Raw genomic sequence first — 17,232 nt, forward strand, 5'->3', positions numbered from 1 at the left:
CCCGTCCCAGGCCTGTTTGCTGCCCTAGGCCCACTCACTACTGGGGAGAGACTGGAAGTGCGCCCTCCGCGAGGAGAGGGGATTCTTTCCCCAGCTAAGCCATGGCCAAATGCCATTGCCTTGGGGGAGGACTTTGTGAGCCCTTGACCCGGGCACACGAGAAGCCACGAGATGGCAGCAGAGAACACAGCCTGTGAGACAAAACTGAACCATTTTAGGTAGACGAGCAAAAAAAAATCCAAACGGAGAATTCTCTTGGGAAGTAACGTTCGTTATCCATAATCATGTACTCAAAGCCAGAATAAACGATTGGATTTCAAAGAAATGAGGGTAAAATAAATCAGTATGCAGAATTTCCAACTACCACAGATTTCTGCTGCATATGGAGCCAGATATCATTAATCGGATATTTCTCTAATGCTTAATACAAGGGACAGGGGTTGAGGCCTTTAGAAACTGACGTCATCAAGAACTTTGTCACAGTCCCTTATTTCTGTAAGGTTCCAATGGGCAGCAATTCAAGTAAAATATGAGTGACCTTCAGAGATGCTGCCAAACTGATAAAAAAAAAAAAGGTCAGATACAGAGGTTGTTGGGTAACAATACAGCAAAGCGGCGTGCTTTCGTGGAGTAGCAAGGGTCTCTGGCAATAATGTGCAGGGAGAAATAATGAGGAACACATTACAAGCCTAAGACAGTCTTCGGCAGAGGATAATACACAGGAAAGGGGCATTAGTTGCACTGGGACTAAATCCCAGATCTTCTGACTTCTCATTCAATGCTCCTTCTATCACATATCCCCACCCACCCCCAACTGTGACAACCAAAAATGTCTCCAGATATTCCCAAATATTTTGTCCCTGTGGGGGCAAAATCACCCTCTTTTGAGAACTCTAATGTCTGCAAAGGCCTACAGGACAATACTGCATATCCAAAACACAAATTCCTCCCCTGTGTTTGTATATTGCAGAAACTGCCAGAGCTGAATTAGCCCTTGGATTTTTAAAAAATTAGTTATCAGAAGATTTCACATTTAAAAAATCAGAATTTCTTTGTATAGAAAAATTGGAGCTGTGACAATGAGGCTTACAGTTCCACAAGGCAATTGGGTGTTGAGAAGGCTATAGCCTCTAAATAAAATATGTGCTCTCTAGTTTTTTAGTCTCCATCACTCCCTATTGCCTCATACTCAATATGCTTCACTCATTTACACCATTCCTTGCTCCTATAGGCAATTTATTTTCATCCCCTCAAGTGCTTTATAGTTTTAAAATACTTTTCCATATGTGCTTTTATTTTAGCCTTGATACTCCAGGAAGATAGGAAGGATAAGTAAGATTATAATCTTCATATGAGCAAAATGTAGTTCAGAGAGATTTGACTTGCCGGAACTTACACAACAAAATCAGAATCTAGATTTCCAGGCTTGCAGTCCTATTCTTTTTTTTTTTTTTTTTGGAAAAGTTTCTATTAAGACCTTTATTTATTAGTCCATGGAAACAAACCAAAGTAGATATGGACCTAACTGCCAGAACAAATGAGTTCTAACTTCTAAACTATTCAAGAATCATTGCAAATAATTAACCTTTTTTCTGTTAATGAATTATTTTTGCTATCCACCTTCTTCTAGTCACATGGAAAGACTGCCTTTTCTACCTTCTTGAAGTTTGGTATGGCTATGTGACTTGCTTTGGCCAATGAACTGTGAGTGGAAGTGACATGAGCCCATGAACAATTCTTCATGCTTACTCCACATTCTGAGGGGGGAACCTTAAGCCTCGTGGTGACATGGTGGGACCTCAGGCAGTGGAACTCTACTGGCGTGGGTACTTGAATAACTAATGAGAAGAGCCCCTGCCAACCTGAACTGGACATGTAGTGTGAGAAATACACCTTTCATGGTTTTAAGCCACTGAGATTTGGCATTGTTAACTATGGCATAACCTCGCCTGACCTGACTATTACAAGGTTCATTTTCATGGTCATTGAGCTTCTCCAAGCACTAGAACATAATTTCGATATACTTCTGATCACATTTTTAAAAGCTGTTGCTCTCATCTGGAAGGCAGTGAAAATGAATTATTTATTTTTCCAGTGTCTTCTGACTTTGAAGAATACTATTTTCTTGGAGGCCTTCACACATCCATTATTCTGGCAATTAAAGGCAGGGGTGGAAGGTGGGGAGGGGATAGATCTTGTTTTCTCCATTCCAGAGCCTGATCCCAGAATTGCTCCCACTCGCTAGAATTCATACCTAACTTGCAAGAGGATAACTATAACCGCTTTCAAGATGTCACAAACAGAAACAAAGTGTATTTGGTGCGGCTGCAATAGCAGGGCAAGGCAGCCAGGCTGCGCTCTGCCTCGCTAGTGCCTGGGCTTGGATAAGCCCCGAGAACCAGCATTCTGTAGGGAAGAAGCCTTCTGAAATGGGTAAAAAATGAGTGAGGAGTACATCCATCCTAGACATTATGTGAATTTGGGGTGAGTTCTCTCAGTACTCCAGCTCTGGTCAATTTCTAATTTCTCTAGCGGCTAGTAAACTGCCTGGTGGTGCTGCCGTTACTTCCAGTTTTCTTGGGTTTTCGCAAGCCCACCCGAAACTGTCATTTTTGCACACTTGCAAAGATTACAAACGGTGCGGAACGAACGCAAGCGAAGTTTCAGCAACTCTACTGTGCCCGGGATCAAAGGTCGGCGGGGCTGCCCAGAGGTCGAGCCTGCGCACTCGCACTCCCGCGCCCACTTCCGCCTGAGAGTAAGGGTGGCGGCGACGCGGGCTCGTTTTTGTGTTGTGCTTAGAGAGGCGGGAAATTCTTATCCGGTCGCCGCGTCCCTCCCTCTGCCTGCCCGGTCCACCTCTTCCCCGCCCAGCGGGCCAGCCTTCCATGGGCGCCCAGGCATCGGGGGAGGGGGACGAAAAAGGCCCTGCGCTTCTGACTCATCATCTCTAGCCTCTTTCTCGCGCGCACTCTAAGTCTCAGGACTTTGGTCCTGGCCATTTCTGCGAGGGGGCGCAGCGACAGCACCGGGGAAACCCCAATAACGCTAAGGGCCAGCCCCTAACACCTGTCCGTCTCGGAAGCTGCCAGCGAGAATGCCACAAAAACAGAGTCAGCTCTCGGCTGCCGCGGCAGAGGTGGCGGCGCCCCCGCGCGGGGTGACCCGCCCGGCCCCTCCTCGTATACCGGGCCAGTGGTCGCGTCCGGGGAAACGCTCGGCTAGGCTCTGACTTCCAGCGGCTCGCCTCACTCAGCAGATGCACAGCGCCCCCAGCGCGGAGGGAAGGCTCTTTATTTCCCAGCAGGTCATGGGGTATGGGGGCATCCTGGGACTTGTAGTCTCCTATAGATTAGGAAGGAACCAGATCGCAAGGACGAATTTAAGTCCAGGAGTAGAATTCAGAGAGTTGGCGTGTACAGAAGCCGGGGGTCGGAGTGGATGGGTTCGTGAGAAGTGCACGGAAGATAGTGAGATGGGGCAGATGTGAAGCTGTGCAGGGAGGTGGTAGGGAAGGAGGGTGAGGATGGAAGAAAAGAAGAGAGAAGAGCTGAGGATGTTTTAAGGAGGGCGGGCAGCTTTACACGGTGGTGAGGTGGGGTAGGACTCTGGCCGAGATTTAACTACCCCTAGCAGGGAAGGAAAGAGAAAAAACGTGCTGTGAGCGAAAATTGAAGGTATTCTGCCCGGCTTCATGTAGGTCTCCCGGTAGTCCATCTAGCTTCTCAGCTCGGCGGGGATGGGGTGATGGAGAACGCACCAAGAAGAGTAGCAACTGTCTACCTTTCCTTGCCAGCTCACTCATTTGGTCCACTTGCTGTGCCAGCCACCATGGGACCATTTTCCAAACCAGGAACCTCCTCCAACTCCGAGAGGCCCTGAAAACCAAACAGAGGTGTGCGGGGAGCACAAACTGTGGGGGTGAGAAGGGAGAAACCTGGGGCAGAAGCAACTTTTCCCCCATGCCCCCTTTTTTCTCACATTCCCATTGTACTTCTGATATTTCGGGAGCTTCCTAAGGTTCTCCCACTCTTCTAACCCAAAACAAGTATATACCAATTCCCTCTTACCCACCATTTGGGGAAATATGTTAAGAGCCAGAAAGCCAGTCAGTTTCTGTCTAGGAACCTTTGATGTCCCTCCTGCTACACTGTTTTCCGTTAAATACTACTAACCAGGATAGCAGGTGAAAATATGAGCTAGTATCCACTCCAGTGTTTGCTTCCCTGTTCATCTGACCCCCACCCCCACCCCCATTCTCCCAACTCCCCACGCTCCCACCCCACATACATACCTCCTGCAGCTCCTGGTAGAGCAGACTCTGGCTCTTGCAACATCCTGGCTTCCTCTGGCTCAACAGGAGTAGGGCACATGCTGAGAGGAGCACTCCCCCTAGGGTGAAGGCCTCAGCACTGAGTTCCAGCACCAGCAAGCCAACCAGCTGCAGGTAGACAGGGCTGAGAATGCTGCACAGCACTCAGCATCTGTTTGCCCCTCTTCCCTCTCCATATCCTTTTGCCACCTTATCCTCCCACCTCCTTCATTCATCCGTACCTGGGAGGGGGCAGTGGGTGCAGACCCCAAGGCTGTCTTTATCACCTCGACCACCACCACGATGAGGCCCAAGATGAGGTTGAAGATGTTGAAGATCATCATTGCCCGTACCTGCCAGTGAGCCAGCTCAGCCCTGTGCAGCTGGAGGACTTACTCCAACCCCAAGCCCTATCTGCAGCCTAGCCAAAACCAAAACTCAGCCCCTGCAGCTCCATCTCCAAACAGGCCATCAGTCCTCTAATTTTCTTGCTCTCTGTCCTCAATGCTTTAAGCCAGCCAGGGGTAGGATAGCTGACAAGATCCGTCAACCTTACAGTGTCACTTCCTGAGTTGAGGGGTGTGTGTGAGGTGTATTTGGGAAGAGGAGGGGAACAGTACTGCATTCTCTCCTCTCACCTTCCAGAGGCGGGGTGCTCTGCGCAGCTCAAGGGTGACAATTCCTGTGAGGAGACCCTGAATGGTAAAAAGGGCAAGTGTTGAGCTCTGATCTTATTAGGGAGGGTTCCCCCCTGGACTTCCCCTGTGGTAGGTCTTACCGAGCCTCCAGGCCCAAGGGGCAATGCTGTTGCCATGTGACAAGCAGAGTTCAGACAGGCAACGGAGACAGCAAAGGGCACCACAGCTATTGCTAGCCATAGCTGGCTCACCTGGGGACCAGTAGGGCAGTTAAGGGGAAATGGTCAGGGATTCCCCTCCCTCCTTACAGCCCCTGCCTCTTCCAGAGATTCCACAACTGGGATGAATGCACAGTGGGGAGGGTAGCCACCAAGGAGTGAAAAAAGGAGCTATCATTTAAATTTTCTGTCTCGTGTCATAGCTTAGTTATTCACCTATATATTTCCCCCCAAATTATGAAGCTGCTTGAAGATTAAGGGTCTTGCATTGTTTATTTCTGTATTTCCTCCTCCCTTCTCCCAGTCAGAGCCTAGCACAGTTTCTGGCACCATGGTAGGTGCTCACTAAGCATGAGTAGGATTGAATTGGGGTACAGGTTGGCATGGGTGGGGCAGCTTGATCTTACCGCCAGCACTAAGAGGTGCCCATTCTGCCTGTGCCTTGCCCAGTGCTGTAGCTTTTCCAGACGAAGGCTGGGTCTCTCCTGCTCTCGCTGACCAGCTCTCTCCATGGCTACCTTGACTGGAGCTGAGTGTTTCCCAGGCTGGGAAAAATACATTAGGGGGCCTGTCTACCAGGAGGCAGAACATGCAGCAACATCTCTTTCAACTCCCACCCCCACCCCTTTTCCAACATACATCGAGTAGAGACTCAGGGCCTTATACCTACCTACCTACTCTGACGCAGCTGCTCTGTAGGGATGGGAACCAGCTGGGTCCTGGGACTCCCAGTGGGGCCTGGTAACTTAGAGCAGACAACACACTTGCCCTGGGAGAGGCAGGCTGTCAGGACTAGGGTGTGGAGGGGCAAAGGTCCCTATCAGGGTCTAAGGATCTAGGGAGTGGCCCTGGGTAGGCACTGGCCTCATGTCATTCCACAAGTCTCCGGCTCTGCCTCCCTCTATTCCCATTTCCTCTCGTCCCCATCTCTTCCCACCCTCGGGTCCCTCTGGCCACTTACGGCCTACCCATGGATGCCATCCCTCTGGTCCTTGATTTCCCCCCATTTCCATCCTTTTCTTTCTTCTTTCTTTGACTTGCTCCTCAGATTACTTGCTGTTCCTTAGGGAGTTCTCACATTACTGTCTGGATTGGCCCCTATCATTACCATTCGCAGCTTTGTCCCCAGACCAGGTAAGGTTTAATTCCCTTGCCTTCCTGCTTCTAACTTTTTGTACAATGTCTCCTCTCTCCTTCCTTTTAGGAAGGATTTACTCTGAATCTGACACTGATTAAGTGGAGGCTGAGCTCTGCTGTATTATAGGGGAAATTTTTAACTTAGTGGTAACCTACAGCTAGAGATGCATAATGTTCCCCAAATGGTCAGTCTTGGGAAGGACCCTATTCAATAATGAATATTTTTGAGAGATAGAAGGTGCCTTGCAGCCAGACAGACCCAGATTCTTAGCACTACTTTTATCCCAGTTGTGTGACTTTGGATAATTATTTTACCTATTTCAACCTCAGTTTGTTCACTGATAAAAAGGGGCCAATAATATGACACACATGAAGGGTTGTTGACTCTGGGTGGGTGCTTAATAACCATTAGTGGTGCTGATGAGGTCATACTGATGTGCCTGATGCCCATATACACAAAGGGCTTATTCAGAAGCTAAGCTGGAAGCATTTATTTCTACAGCATGGAGCAGAACCAGCTGGACCCAAATATGCACTCTATAGATCAAAGATATGAAAGGTCCATCTTGGTGCAGAGTATGAGATATAGAGGCAACCAGACCTATGTTCAAATCCCAGATTTACCTGGGTGACCTTGACAAGTTATTTAATGTTTCCTTGTCTATAAGGGACAGTTAATAATACCCACCTCAAGGGGTTTCCCTTGAGCATTAAAAGAGAAAATGCATATGAACCAGGTCAGCCCAGTGCCTGGCATGTAAGGGCACAAGAAACGTTAGTGGCTATTATCATCATTAGTATTTATTATTGATGGTAGAAGACTGAGCCAGAAGACCCTTGGGAGTTAGTGTCAGGAGGCAGGTTCTGGGAGGCAAATAGCCTTTGTAAGTGACTTCTGCCCTGCTCATTGCTGGGCCAACTCATTGTAGTCCACTCATTTCATTTTCTGGAGAGTGGGAATCAGATTTTAAAGGGATCCATAGAACTGCTCTGTATCTATTCCTCTCTCCTTGACCCCCACGGGCAGGAACGTATTTGATGGCAATGGCTTGACAAACTTGAGACAGGGGGATTGCACTGAGGCTCCCCGGGCTTGCCTGCCAGTGACTGGTGGGGGAAACAGACTCCTTCAGCCTCATTTTCCTTACCTGTAAATGGGGACTTACTATACTTCAGAGGGCTATTGTAAAGATTATATGTTATTAAACACGTGAACGGGTTTTCAGTAAATATTGATTAAATCCGGGTGTGCTGTTTACATATTTGTAACCCCTGTCCAGACTACAAACTCCTCGAGCGAAGGTACCATATCCTCCTCATCTGTACATTTCACACAGTGCTGGGCATAAATACCTACTACTTAGTAAGCACTCAGTAAATATTTGTTGTATTGAAGAGCCGTTAAAGTGACTTAAGGAATGGAAAATAGAACTCAAGAGGAAGGAGCGGGAATTGTTTATCAAGAACAGAAAGGACCGAAGAGTAACTTTAATAATGTTTCTTATACGGCAGACATTAACTATCTCTATAATCGCCCCTCCTCCTCCCCAAAAAGAGAGACAGAAAATGTAAGGGAGAGGCTTTGAGATAAAACCCCAGGAAGAACTTCCCGAGTCTGTGCATGTTGGGGCAGAAAGAGCGGCAGAGCCAACTCCTTCCCTGGTATGTCCGGGTTTCGGGTGGGAGGGGCAGTCCTGCTTGGAGGCTGGGGGAAGGACAAGATGACCTTTCCAAATCTCTTCCAGTCTCCAGTTAGAATCGTCTGTGCGCCCCACCCCCGCTTCTCCCCTCCCTCCCTCCGACAGCGCCCCCCGTCTCCAAACTGCCCGCACCCCGCCCCTGGCGGTTGCCTCTCGCGGCTCCGGGGGTCCCCAGTTGCCCGTCCCCGGAGCTAGAGCCCCGCTCCCGCGCGTTTCCCAGCCCCGCCGCGCCGCCCCCCGCATGCTAATGGCCGGGCCGCCTCCCGCCGCACACAATGCGGGCCAGGGCCGGGGGCGGGGGACCGGGGAGGGGGCGGGGGCCGGGCCGGGGGCGGGGGGGGCCGGGGCCCGGCGCATCTCCCCCGGCCCCACGTAACGCTGACGCCCGCGCCGCCGGCCCGCCGCCGCCGCCGCCGCCGCCGCCGCCGCCCGCTCCGCCGCCGCCCGCCGGGGGCTCGTGAGTAGCCGCTTCCCCCGACTCCCGGCCCCCCCCTCCGCCATCCGGCCCCCGCCCCCGGCCCCCTCCCCCCCACCCGGAGGGGGGGCCACTCCGCGCGCCCGGCTCGGAGCAGGTGCAGGGGGCGGGGGCGGGGGAGGGGCGCCGGCTCGGCCCCGAGCAAACTTCGCCCAGAGCTCCTGGGGGGGCGGGGTGGGGGCGGCAGCCTCAGAAGCCTGGAGAGCTGGGGGGGCCACCCGAGGGAGGTGGGGGCCAGGTGGGGGATCCGGGGGAGCGGACACCAAAGGGGAAGGGCCAGCAGAAGGGGGGGGCGGGCGTCTTTGTAGGGGCCCGGTGGGAGGGCGCGAGGGGCCTTGGGGCGCGGGGTGGCCGAGCAGGGAGCCAGAGTGGATGAGCGCCCCCCGGCTCAAGTAGGGCTGGTGGGGGAGGGGGAAGGGCCCCAAACTCTCCGGGACCGGGGGTGGGGGAGGGGAGAGGATGGGGGGTGCTTCCCTCTCTGCGTCCCAAACAAAGTGTCACAAAGAGCTCGGCCCGCGGCAGCAGCAGAGGCGGCTGCAACTCAGCTTTTGTTCTCCCGGCCAAGGGGAGCTGAGTCCTGGTCTTCTAATACCCCAGCCCTGCCCCCCCCATCATCCTCTGTCTTGTCTTCCTCGGGAGGGGCCTGGGGTGCTGTTGGATGAACCTCTTGTGCTGGACCACAGGTCCTACCCTATTTGCTAGTCTACTTCAGGGAGGGGGATTCTCCCACAGGCGGCCCTTCCTGCACCTCCCCTCTCCCTCACTCTGGGGACCAAGTCACACACAGGTGCTAAGTCTCTGACTTCCTAGGCTCAGCTCTCCTTAAGGGGACTCAGGGCTGGCTACATGCTCCCCTCCCCCAAAGCCAGCTCCTCTAGAACTTTCAGAAGATGGTTCAAGTTGGGACATGCTTCTGGGTTAGGACTCATTGTAGAAGGGTGGCAGCAGGTGAGCAGGTGTGTCCTCCTCTTACCTCCTGCTGTACCTTTGGAATCCGTGATTGAGGTTCCATGCCGCCAACTAGGGATAGTGAGGATGAAGGGAAGGAGGCTTTACCAAGAACTCACTGTAAGGGTGGGCAGGCTGTGGGGTGGGGTGGGTTTGCAAGAGCTATCTGAGCAGTGAGGTTCAGAGAGCCATGGATAGAGGACCATAAAAGTGAATTCCTGGTATGTCTGTGTGATGAAGGTAGTCTTGATTCTTGATCACCTAAGAAGCCCCCTGTCCTCTTAACCCCATCTAGTGCAGTGTTAAATAATAATTTTTCCTAAAGCAGATTGGGAAGTGTAGGATTCTTTACAGTGGGCAAAAACATCAAGAAATAGAGATGACCAGAAACAGAGGCCTAGTCACAACCAGACTCCTGAAGTCTTAATTCTTGCCCTTTAAATGTTGATCCTAAAGATGTTTGATCCACCTGGCTTGAGGGGCAGTCTTCATGGTTTTTCATTTAGCAAATGCTTCTTGTACCAGCCCTGGTTGTTTTTAAGAGAGCATTCTCTTTCCTGATTCAGTAAGATTTGATGGTCCATACCCCCATCCCCACCAGCTCTTCTAATATATATATATAAGAGGTTATTGAACTGGGCTGTTGCTTTGGAAAAATTTCTGATCCCTATCCTTGGCCCTTCCTCTCTATAAGGGCAAGAAAACCCCTGATTCCAGGTGGAGTGGAAAGTAGGTCGGAGCCACTGCCTGGCGAAGCCTCATCGATGGTGTTTAAGGCCTGACTGTTAGAAAAATCTGTGATTATTGCCTACAGGCAAGACACACATGACCTAGGTTTCAAACCAACTCAGAATCCTGGGCCCTGACCGTGCTTTTTCCTATTGAGAAATATGAGACCTGGTTTGGAGGTGATTCAAAAGTTCTTGACTAGGCCTAGGAGATAGGAGTTTTATTGGTTTTAGGCCACCTTTTGGGGAAACTCCTTGCTAGAGAATTCAGTTTCATTTTGGGCCTTCTTGTCTATCACTATATTTCCATCCTGGAAAGTGCTCATAGCAGGTTTTGTATGTTTTATTTTGGTGGGGAGGCTTTGCCCTGTTCCTACTCAGCATTTGATATGAGGCCATTTTCCAATGAGGTATTTTGCTTGCTATCCTACAGCAGTTTCAACAGCCCTAGAATCTTCTCAGAATCAGAGTATGTGCCCATAGGTTAGTCAGCTATGACCGAGCAGTATTCCCAGCCTCATACCGCCCCTCCCCACTCCCGCCATCTGCTTCCTCTGAATATACCAGATTGGCTGTACACCAGGATGTTCCGGGAATCCTCAGGAGAGCAACAGAATGTGATGGACCCAAATACAATTCCTCAGTTACTCATTCCAGGATGCACAAACTGTGACTGTCAGGACACTCCTTTTAGCTAATTAAAATTCTTCTAGTTACATCTATTTTCTATTACATCTATTTTCAGTGACATCCAAAAGGACCAAATAATCCCTCTGGTCTCACTATTTTTTGTGGTCCCCAGATAGGAATAATAACAACAATAATACACGGGACATGGGGTGCAGCGATGCCCGGAGATGTACTCACCAGACGCAATGGATGTGACATGATGATGGGGGAGAGTGTTATTGGGGGGGGAGTGGTGGGGTGGGGGTGGTGGGGGTGAATGGGAACCTCATATTTATTTAATGTAATATCTTTTAAAAAAATGAATAAATTGAGTAGAATTTGGGGAAAAAAATAACAACAATAATGAGTCCTATAGCTTTTCTCAGTGCCTTATCTATGTGCTAAAAAGACAAATATGGCCCCTCTAGCACTTCATAGATCTATCTATGGTACTGAGGTGGCCAAAGTGGCTCCTCTGGTAGCCCACTGCACTCTCCATGGTACTGAAGGGGTGACCATTTGTTCTAACATCTTTCTCTGGGGTCCAAAAGACTCTTGTGAGTCAGAACCACAAAACTTTTGAACTGGAAGGGAATGTCAATATAAACTAGCCTAACCTTGTTTTACAGATGAGTAAACTGAAAGGTTAAGTGACTTACTAAAGGTTTCAGGATATTAATGATCAGACTGGGCCCATTTTAGCCTTGCATCCCTCAGTCCTGTTCTAGTGCATCTTTTATTACATTACTTAGTGACCTATTTAGGTTCTTGGCCCCAAGATAGGGGCTTATTTGGAAGATCCAGAGCATAAGGATGGGTGTCCTAATTTGGAGCCACAGAGATACACATATTAAATAATGGTGGAGGTCGTTTAGTGACCCTTGGACAAGGACACTTTGTTAATTAATCTCCTATTAATAAAACTCCCAGAGCCCAGATCCCACATGTATCCCCGGATACCTGCCTCTTCATGGTCTTAACCACATCCAATAAATGTCAACATTTTTTTAGAAAGCCTTGGACCTCCAGAACCTTCTCTCTTTGCTGATAAGCAGAGCTGACTCCTGGCCCAGTTCTCTTCTATTAAAGATCCTTAATAGAATCAAGGATCTCAAGTAAAGCTTGAGTCCTTTTCTTTCACAGTAACCCATTTCAGTTTCATAATGCCTATTGTGAGGAAGTTCTTTATATCTCAAATATTCTTAGGCAAAAAAAACAACAACCATATATATATATATATATATATATATATATATATATAACAAATAAAAATAAAAAAGCTTAGGCCCACATTTTCCTGGCTTTGATAGATACAATTCTATATGTAAGCAGGAAGGTAGACTGGACAACTTCTGATCATTCTTCCAAGACTATTTCCATGGATCTTAATTCTGAGGTTTCTTCCAAGACCTAATGCTGACCTCTTCTGCAGCGTAGAATCAGGGGCGCCTTCTCCACCTCCCACCCCCACCCCTCTTCCTCTCAGTGCTCTTCTCTTTCCGCAGCACTGGAGCTCTGCACATCCCAGGTCTAGGGAATTTTAGCCTGGAGAATTTTAACCCCTTCCTGCTCAGAGCATGAGCTGAGCCCCTATCTGTGCAGATGGCCCAGCCCCGCCTCCCGTCCCTCACTCCAGCCTCTTGAGCTCAGAGCCAGTGTAATCCTCCTCTTGTGTGAAGGAGCCTCTCCCCTGCAGAGAGGAGGAAAGCCTGCTTCGGAACAGCCCTGGACAAAGGGGCTGAGATGCCCCATCAAATCGCGGGCTACAAGGTTTGAAACAAGGCGATGAATCCTATCCGGTATTTACAGTTTTTAACCCCTTCCCCAGGCCAGCAGCACCCCTTAACTTCCACTCCTCCCTTAAGTCTCTCTTCATCCCTCTCTCTCCCCCTTCATGCCCCTCCCCCTCTGTCTGTCTCCAGACTCTCTGCTGCTGGGAGGTGTTTCTCTCCCATGCATGAATGAGTCTCTGTAATGAATGGAAATGAATGGATCAGGAATCCAGGCAGAGGGAGGGAGAATGAGGGGGAAAGACAGAAAGACAGAGTAAGGGCAGAAGGAAGGACTACGGAGCCTGGAAGGGTATTTGGCTGGCTGGTCGGTTAGGGGTTGAGAGCTTCTGTTCCCACTTGGATAATTGAGGAGCATGGCAAGCCCACCCCTTCTATTCAAAATTCTGTACAACCCAAACTAAACGAGAGAGTCGTATACTATAATGGAATCAAGATTCATGAAAATAGTCCTGGGAGGATGGCCAGGGAGTGGGTGGGTGGTGGTGATAGTTGTTCTGGACCAGGCATTTAGAAAAACATAATATAGAGGAAGAAATCTGGGTTATCAGGGAGCCTTGTGGACTTGGCAAGTCAAGTGGTACAGTTTTTGAGGGCAGCAGCTTTCTCAGGCAGAATATGAGGAGGGAGAAGGGATAGGTTTCAGAAATACAGGGTGCTAAGAATCTGGGGTTGGGTGTGACTAGCCAAGGCTACAAATCAGGATTCATCTTTTCCTCCAAATCTGTCTCTCTTGCTTTAGCACCTCAGCACCTGTTGCCTTCACTAGCAGCTTTTATTCCTCCTCTTCCCTGCACTCCCCAGAACCAAAGAATGTGAAGGGGGTCCATGGAGGTGAGTGAAGCTCTGGCCTCTATTTACAATTACCCACTACTGTATGAGCTCCCCCTTCCCACCCTCCCCTTCCCTACCTCGCTCTGACCTCCCACTATTAGAAGTGATATCCTTGGCCTCAAGGCCTCAACATCTCAATTCTCATTCATACCCTAATTTTCCCTAAGTGAGGGGAAAGGGTACCCAATGTTCCTGGGTCAGGCCCCAACCCACCCTTCCTCAGATGTCTGTGGCCTGCAATGCCCTCCCTTCCCCCACAGCAGTCCCTTCTCCACGCCTTGCTCTACTCCCATCTTTTTCCACACAGGGCTCACGTCCCCGTGCTTCGGGCGGCCACTTAGCGCCATCGACGCCAGCCTTCGAAGGCGAGCTGGATCTGCAGCGCTACTCCAACGGGCCAGGCGTGAGCGCTGGGTCGCCTGGGATGGGAGCGGTGGGCTGGTCTGAGAGTCGCGCAGGCGAACGGCGCTTCCCTTGCCCTGTATGCGGAAAGCGCTTCCGCTTCAACTCCATCCTGGCGCTGCACCTGCGGGCTCACCCGGGCGCCCAGGCTTTCCAGTGCCCTCACTGCGGCCACCGCGCAGCGCAGCGAGCTCTGCTGCGCTCGCACCTGCGCACGCACCAGCCCGAGCGCCCGCGTAGCCCCGCTGCGCGCCTACTGTTGGAGTTGGAGGAGCGCGCGCTGTTGCGCGAGGCCCGGCTGGGGAGAGCCCGGGGCTCAGGGGGCGTGCAGGCCACCCCAGCCACCGAGGGCCTGGCACGGTCCCAGCCTCCTGCGTCGTCGGCCTTCCGTTGCCCCTTTTGCAAAGGCAAGTTTCGCACCGCGGCGGAGCGCGAACGCCACCTGCACATCCTGCATAGGCCTTGGAAGTGCGGCCTGTGCAGTTTCGGCTCTAGCCAGGAGGAAGAGCTGCTACACCACAGCTTGACAGCCCACGGGGCTCCCGAGCGCCCTCTTGCGGCTACCTCCGCTGCGCCCCAGCCTCCGCCTCCATCCCTGCCGGAACCCAAATCGGTATCCGAGCCAGAGCCGGAATCCCAGCCCCAGACAACCTCCGCCCCTGCTCCCGCCCCCACCCCCACCACTCCCGAGGAGCCACCAGCACCTCCAGAGTTCCGCTGTCAAGTGTGCGGCCAGAGCTTTACACAGTCTTGGTTTCTCAAAGGCCACATGCGCAAGCACAAGGCCTCCTTCGATCATGCGTGCCCCGTGTGTGGCCGCTGTTTCAAGGAGCCCTGGTTCCTCAAGAACCACATGAAGGTGCACACCAGCAAGCTGGGCCCACTGCGGGCCCCGGGGCCTGGTTCTGGGCCTGCCCGAGCTCCCCAGCCTCCCGACCTTGGTCTGCTTACCTATGAGCCGCTAGGACCGGCACTCCTCTTGGCCCCGGCGCCCACCCCAGCTGAACGCCGCGAGCCCCCGAGCCTCCTGGGCTACCTGAGCCTGCGAGCTGGCGAGGCCCGGCCCAATGGTGAGGGCGCTGAGCCTGGGGCCGGCCGCAGCTTTGGAGGCTTCCGCCCCCTGCCTTCTGCTCTCCCGGCCCGGGCTCGCCGGCACCGTTCCGAGGAGCCGGACGCGGAAGAGGAGGTGGTGGAGGCTGAGGAGGAGACCTGGGCCCGGAGCAGGGCGCTGGGCCCTCTGGCTTCACTGCATCCGCGTCCAGGCGAGGGGCCAGGCCATTCTGCACCTGCTGCGGGGGCCCAGGCAAGATCAACGGCCACTCAGGGTATGTAGGAGGTTCCCTCCGTGGTTTCCTGCACCCTTAGCCGACTCCCCTCCACCACTCCCCTGCATACTGTTTTTAATCAGTCCCTTTGAATTCTCCTGTCTTCTTCTCCACTCTCCCCAGATTTATCACTTTCCGAGGGCACCAAATCTTAACTCACAGCAAATCCAAGCCCTCATGTTTCCCCAAACCCAGCAGTTTCTTCCTGGGCTGTGATGAAAAGCAGCTCTATCGGGTGCATATGGGGGCACAAGGCCCTGCCAGGGCCAGGGTGAAGGGCCCTCTGACTCGTCACGTGTGTATTGCAGAAGAGAACGGGCTGTTGGTTGGAGGGACCCGGTCTGAAGGGAGCCGGGGGGCCACTGGCAAGGATTGTCCCTTCTGCGGAAAATCTTTCCGCTCGGCGCATCACCTCAAAGTGCATCTACGAGTGCACACAGGTAAGGGGGACAACCGGCGGGGTGGGGAGGGTGCTGTAGGGGAGCGGAATAGGGAGGGCAGGAAGGAAAAATGAGGGCCACGGGGTAACGTTCAGCAGACCTCAAATTGGAGGAGGTGGAAGAATCAGTATTTGTTCCTTGTCCTGAGAATATCGAAATGTGGGTGGGGCTTGCAGTGATCGTGGCCCTCGATCCTATTCCACGCCTTCTCCCCAGGCGAGCGCCCCTACAAATGCCCGCACTGCGACTATGCAGGCACGCAGTCCGGCTCGCTCAAGTACCACCTGCAGCGCCACCACCGCGAGCAGAGGAGCGGGGCAGGCCCCGGACCGCCCCCGGAACCGCCGCCATCTTCCCAGAGAAGTTCGGCCCCGCAGTCCGGGGCCAAGACGGCTCCGCAGCCTGCTACCTGGGTGGAGGGCGCGGCGAGTCCCCGGCCTCCCTCGAGCGGCGCTGCACCCGGCTCCCGTCGGAAGCCAGCCAGCCCTGGGAGGACCCTGCGCAACGGGCGAGGCGGTGAGGCCGAACCCCTGGACCTGTCCCTGCGGGCGGGGCCAGGAGGCGAGGCCGGGCCGGGAGGCGCGCTCCACCGCTGCCTCTTCTGTCCCTTCGCCACTGGAGCCCCCGAGCTCATGGCCTTGCATTTGCAAGTGCACCACAGTCGCCGGGCTCGGGGCCGCAGGCCACCCCAGGCCGACGCATCCCCGCCCTATACCCGAGCCCCATCAAGGGAGACCCCTCCTAGTCCTCCTCAAGAAGGGGAGGAGGGCCCCGGGCTGTCAAGATCGGGAGAGGCAGGACTGGGAGGGCAAGAACGGTAGGGAGCCCTCTTAGGGGCCTTTAGTTTAGTGAGCTTACCCTGCCGGAGCGGGGGGAGCACTAGAGGTAGTTGGGTAGAGCAGCCAGCAGGGGGCAGCGTGGGACCCATATCCCAGCCCCCGGTGGACCAGAGGTGGAGGGGGCGGCGGGCATAGAAGGGTGGAAGGGCGGTACCCACCCAGCCCAGGGGAGAGTCACAGTGCCTTAGAAGTGGCAGGGGTGAGGGTCACAGAATGAGGTCCCAGGGCTGGCAGAGAGGGTTGTGTCCCTGTAGAGGAGCCACTCTGCCAGTCTTTGCTGGTCCATAGGCGTGAGAGTTTATTTTTGTACAAGGGGTGAGGGTGGGGGGCACTGTACCCTTCCAGCCCCAGCAGGGGCCCTGTAGATGTTGCTATTTTTGGTACGATCCCTGTCGCAGTCATGTCCCCAATAAACAGGTGTCTTGAGGCACAGGGTGCTGTGTCTGTCTGCCTATGTCTGGTCCCCCTCCTTAGGCCCTTCTGCCCAGGAAAGTTACCTCGTCAAGGCTCTTGGTTATCATCCAAAGTGCTTGATAAGAATGTAGAATCTTGGGGTTTTTCTCCCCTGGGCTTCAGATTCAGTAGCTCTGGGATGGGGCCAGGGAATGAGAACTCAACCAGTAGCCTAGGGGCTTCGTGTGCTCTGTGGCCTGAGGACCTCCTTTTGAGAACTGCCAGATCCCAGCTTGTCTGGGACCAGCTTAGCCTCAAGAAGTGGGTGGCAGCATGGGAGGAGGAGCTTCAAAGGGTGCCTCTGGGAACCACTGTAGGGGACAG

General features: G+C 52.8%; 2 protein-coding genes across 8 annotated transcripts; one reads left to right on the forward strand and one right to left on the reverse strand.

Annotated features, from left to right (window-relative positions):
- Positions 1-3,670: 3,670 nt before the first annotated feature.
- Positions 3,671-5,921, reverse strand: TMEM253 (transmembrane protein 253). 3 transcript variants are annotated; one of them, XM_004482314.4, is made up of 7 exons: positions 5,843-5,921; positions 5,576-5,713; positions 5,091-5,201; positions 4,951-5,007; positions 4,555-4,665; positions 4,295-4,441; positions 3,671-3,878 (listed from the first exon to the last, which is right to left on the reverse strand). In XM_004482314.4, the coding sequence occupies exons 2-7, from the start codon at positions 5,678-5,680 to the stop codon at positions 3,798-3,800; spliced, it is 612 nt and encodes a 203-aa protein (XP_004482371.2). In that variant the 5' UTR covers positions 5,681-5,713; positions 5,843-5,921; the 3' UTR covers positions 3,671-3,797. The 3 variants fall into 3 exon arrangements, with proteins under 3 accessions (XP_004482371.2, XP_058149798.1, XP_071070177.1); XM_058293815.2 differs by having other exon boundaries at positions 5,839-5,921; XM_071214076.1 differs by lacking the exon at positions 5,843-5,921 and having other exon boundaries at positions 5,576-5,748.
- A 1,944-nt stretch (positions 5,922-7,865) lies between these two features.
- On the forward strand, positions 7,866-16,888 carry ZNF219 (zinc finger protein 219). Of its 5 annotated transcripts, none has more exons than XM_012521099.4 (5): positions 7,866-7,967; positions 13,358-13,449; positions 13,757-15,176; positions 15,485-15,616; positions 15,833-16,888. In XM_012521099.4, the coding sequence occupies exons 2-5, from the start codon at positions 13,444-13,446 to the stop codon at positions 16,435-16,437; spliced, it is 2,163 nt and encodes a 720-aa protein (XP_012376553.1). In that variant the 5' UTR covers positions 7,866-7,967; positions 13,358-13,443; the 3' UTR covers positions 16,438-16,888. The 5 variants fall into 5 exon arrangements, with proteins under 5 accessions (XP_012376553.1, XP_058149797.1, XP_012376555.1 ...); XM_058293814.2 differs by lacking the exon at positions 7,866-7,967 and adding an exon at positions 8,366-8,462; XM_012521101.4 differs by lacking the exon at positions 7,866-7,967 and adding an exon at positions 8,396-8,462 and having other exon boundaries at positions 15,872-16,473.
- Positions 16,889-17,232: the final 344 nt, after the last annotated feature.

This window comes from Dasypus novemcinctus, chromosome 3, assembly GCF_030445035.2.
Source record: "Dasypus novemcinctus isolate mDasNov1 chromosome 3, mDasNov1.1.hap2, whole genome shotgun sequence".
NCBI lineage: Eukaryota > Metazoa > Chordata > Mammalia > Cingulata > Dasypodidae > Dasypus > Dasypus novemcinctus.